Source organism: Musa acuminata, chromosome BXJ2-4 (genome assembly GCF_036884655.1).
Source record: "Musa acuminata AAA Group cultivar baxijiao chromosome BXJ2-4, Cavendish_Baxijiao_AAA, whole genome shotgun sequence".
NCBI classification, from domain to species: domain Eukaryota; kingdom Viridiplantae; phylum Streptophyta; class Magnoliopsida; order Zingiberales; family Musaceae; genus Musa; species Musa acuminata.
In genome coordinates this window covers 29511969-29514762 of record NC_088341.1, presented here as the reverse complement: position 1 = coordinate 29514762, position 2794 = coordinate 29511969, and the positions used below count along the sequence as shown (strand labels likewise).

Sequence of the window (2794 nt, the reverse complement as noted above, 5' to 3'; positions counted from 1 at the left end):
ACATCTATCGGGTTCCGCCGCGGGTAACTTTGATCGAGATCTTGTAAGCTTGGTTTGTCATGGTTCAGTACATTTTCAGGTATGTATACATGCACTTGTTGAAGGAAATTGAACTCTCGACGACACTCATTGATGGTGACCCAACTCAAAGGGCACGACCCATTGCTAACCAGACAAGATGTCTACTGGTTTAATATTTAGCTAATCGAAGCATGACAAAGACAAACATCTCTTCACTTTTTAGCTGTTCTACTTTTCGGACAGTAGTGAGCCAATGGTGAAGCTTCGCTTGATAAGTCAACAAGTCGTCGCCGGATATCATATCACTAGATGCAGAGGTGAATCGGTGTCGATTGCAGTGGTTATTAGATTTTCCGTCAATCAAAACCACACCAGACACTCATGTTTTCTCTGTCGACTATATATATATATATATATATATATATATATCAATTTTCCTCTACTTCAAAATGCATGTCTCCGTCATCTTTTCCTCGTGTTTAGCTTCGCACGAGAGGATAAGACTCCGTCAGTCCACGTTCCATGATAGCTACTACTCCAGTCCTCAGCCGAGGAGTATCAGTCTTGCGTACTCCCTCCCCAGTATACAACAGTGACGAAAACAATGGGAGGGAGATATAAGGTCCCACGGAGTTCCTTGGGTTGATCAGGACTCCACGGAGACGATGGTGTCAGGGCATATAGAGTTTGTTGCCGCATTTGCACCGCCACGCCTCTGGGTAGTACTCGGTGGTCACCGGAGTGCCGGGCGGCACAGCCACGTGCACCGGGTTGCACGGGGTGCAGTCGTCGCACTTGCCCGTACACCGTGGCGGGTACGACCCCGGTCCGCCGACGAGCTTCCTCCGCCTCGTGGCCACCGCCACCTGCAGCCAGCCGGCTTTCAAGTTAGCACGAATAACCCAGGCAAAGTAAAGCTGCGGGCGTGCTTTGCCAGGCCCCGGGGCCTGCAGACGCGCAATCAGTGACTCCCGTGGGTGAGCTGGCGGCGCAAGTTAGCCGAGGACCAGGGAGGCCCCACTTACACGGTGCGCGGCAGACGGTGTCCTCAGGCGTCCTCCCCGCACACCCACACTGCGCACACACACCCCACACCACCCCCGCCCCGCCGCCCGCGTCTTCTTTTGCCACCACTTCTTTGCTGACCCGGCTAACATGCGCCACTCGTTCAACAAGGATTTAGAAGAACAATGGCGTAATTTGACTGCGTGACTTGCTCCCCTCCAGGCCCACGCCTTACTTAAATGGCGATTAGGTAGTGATCGGAGAAAGAACAAGAAAGTATTAGGAAGAGGAAGAGCACCTGAGAGTGGGGGTCAGTCGCCATTAAGCTTCTAACACCTGTGACAATGACAACAGGGATGTAACTATGCACGGACGCTGAAAAAATTAACCACACAATGCCAAAGCTGCTGCTCAAAATGCTAAGATAAGGTTATGGAACAATCGGTTATGAAACAGACAGGAGAAAAGAGGAGAGATTCGGAGGACATCAAGAAGAATGGATCTCAACATCTAAGTCGTAGATATAATAGCTTGTGATCTTGGTGTCTTCAACGGACGAAAAAAGATATATTGGCAGGTTAAGATGAAGGGAAGGAGACTCTTTGACATTCAAACCTTAAAATGAAGTAGAGGAGATGCATTCTGTCTCAGGAATCAATTAGCTGAGGATATAAACAACAACCAATGAAATTACCCACCGGTATGCCCAAGATGAAGAAAAACGGAGAAAATAATAGAGAAACACAAGAAGGCAAAGATTAGAAATGCTTCATGTTGTCTAACTGTCCAAGAAAAAAGATAAAGAAAAAAAATATATAAGAAAGAAGGAACATCGAATCCCGCTTACCGAGACGAACGCTCCGGCGATAGGAAGAGCTCGAAAGCACAGCAAAAAGAGAGAAGAGGAAGATGAAACCGCAGCACAAGGTTATAGCCTCCTTCATCATGAAACCATGTCTCCTCCTCACTCTTCTGGACTCCATCAAGCTTATAAGAAACCGAACCAAACCAGATGGCAAATGATCCGATCAAAGGAAGCAGAGAAGCCAAGATCTGAAACAGTTAGTCTCGATCTCCTTTCTCCTCCCTTAATCTCACTCTCGCTCTCTCCCTCTGTTATTACTGTAGCAGTAGCAGATCTATGAGGCCACCTCTGGGACAAGATGGGCAGAGCAATTTGATCTTATTCATGTGAGAACGCTTTGTGCTCCTCTCTCTCTCTCTCTCTCTCGCACGCTGACAGTCTACTGTTCGCTCTCTTGTATCTTCCCAGAACTGCTAGTAAAAATCTCTCGTAGATTATAAAACTCCCTTCCTTCTCTCCGGTTCCTCAAGGTTTCTTTGAAATGACAACTTTGGCCTTGTGTATCAAACTAACCAAAAATATATCTTCGGACATGATGGCAGTGCTCAGGTGTTCACCTGCAACCTCTTGCTACGACGACAGATGTATATTCCGGTTTTACACAGTCGACAGAAATATGAAAAATAAAAAATAAAAATGATATGCGACAAAAGATTCTATCGCCGTCGAATTGCCAAGATGCATAACTTGAGGGACCCATGATTGCATGATTGTCCCTATGAATCAAAGAACTGAATTGGAAGGATCGATGCCGGTCTCATCGTGGAATTAGATGACCACAAGTAGTAGAGCAACACCTAATTAGTGGTCTCGAGATACTTGTAGTATTCGTGGTCCAAATAAGGCCGGTAGATTTCTGAATGATATGGAGGGACTGCAGTTGAGATCGGTTGGTTACATCTG

At 46.9% G+C, this 2794-nt stretch overlaps 1 protein-coding gene across 2 annotated transcripts; it reads right to left on the bottom strand.

The window, feature by feature from the left end:
- Positions 1 to 339: 339 nt before the first annotated feature.
- LOC103982017 (EPIDERMAL PATTERNING FACTOR-like protein 6) lies at positions 340 to 2390 on the bottom strand. Of its 2 annotated transcripts, XM_065104467.1 has the most exons (4): positions 1874 to 2390; positions 1325 to 1362; positions 1047 to 1256; positions 340 to 887 (listed from the first exon to the last, which is right to left on the bottom strand). In XM_065104467.1, exons 1-4 carry the CDS (start codon positions 2007 to 2009, stop codon positions 693 to 695), a joined length of 579 nt encoding a protein of 192 aa, XP_064960539.1. In that variant the 5' UTR covers positions 2010 to 2390; the 3' UTR covers positions 340 to 692. The 2 variants fall into 2 exon arrangements, with proteins under 2 accessions (XP_064960539.1, XP_009397085.2); XM_009398810.3 differs by lacking the exon at positions 1047 to 1256 and having other exon boundaries at positions 454 to 887; positions 1874 to 2336.
- Between the last annotated feature and the right edge of the window lie 404 nt (positions 2391 to 2794).

Excerpts from the sequence above, each read along its gene's own strand:
- LOC103982017 (XM_065104467.1), bottom strand. The coding sequence starts at position 2,009 with ATGGAGTCCAGAAGAGTGAGGAGGAGACATGGTTTCATGATGAAGGAG. Across the intron at positions 1,363-1,873 it reads TCGCCGGAGCGTTCGTCTCG|GTGTTAGAAGCTTAATGGCG; the intron begins GTAAGCGGGATT and ends TCATTGTCACAG. Across the intron at positions 888-1,046 it reads CACCGTCTGCCGCGCACCGT|GTGGCGGTGGCCACGAGGCG; the intron begins GTAAGTGGGGCC and ends GGCTGGCTGCAG.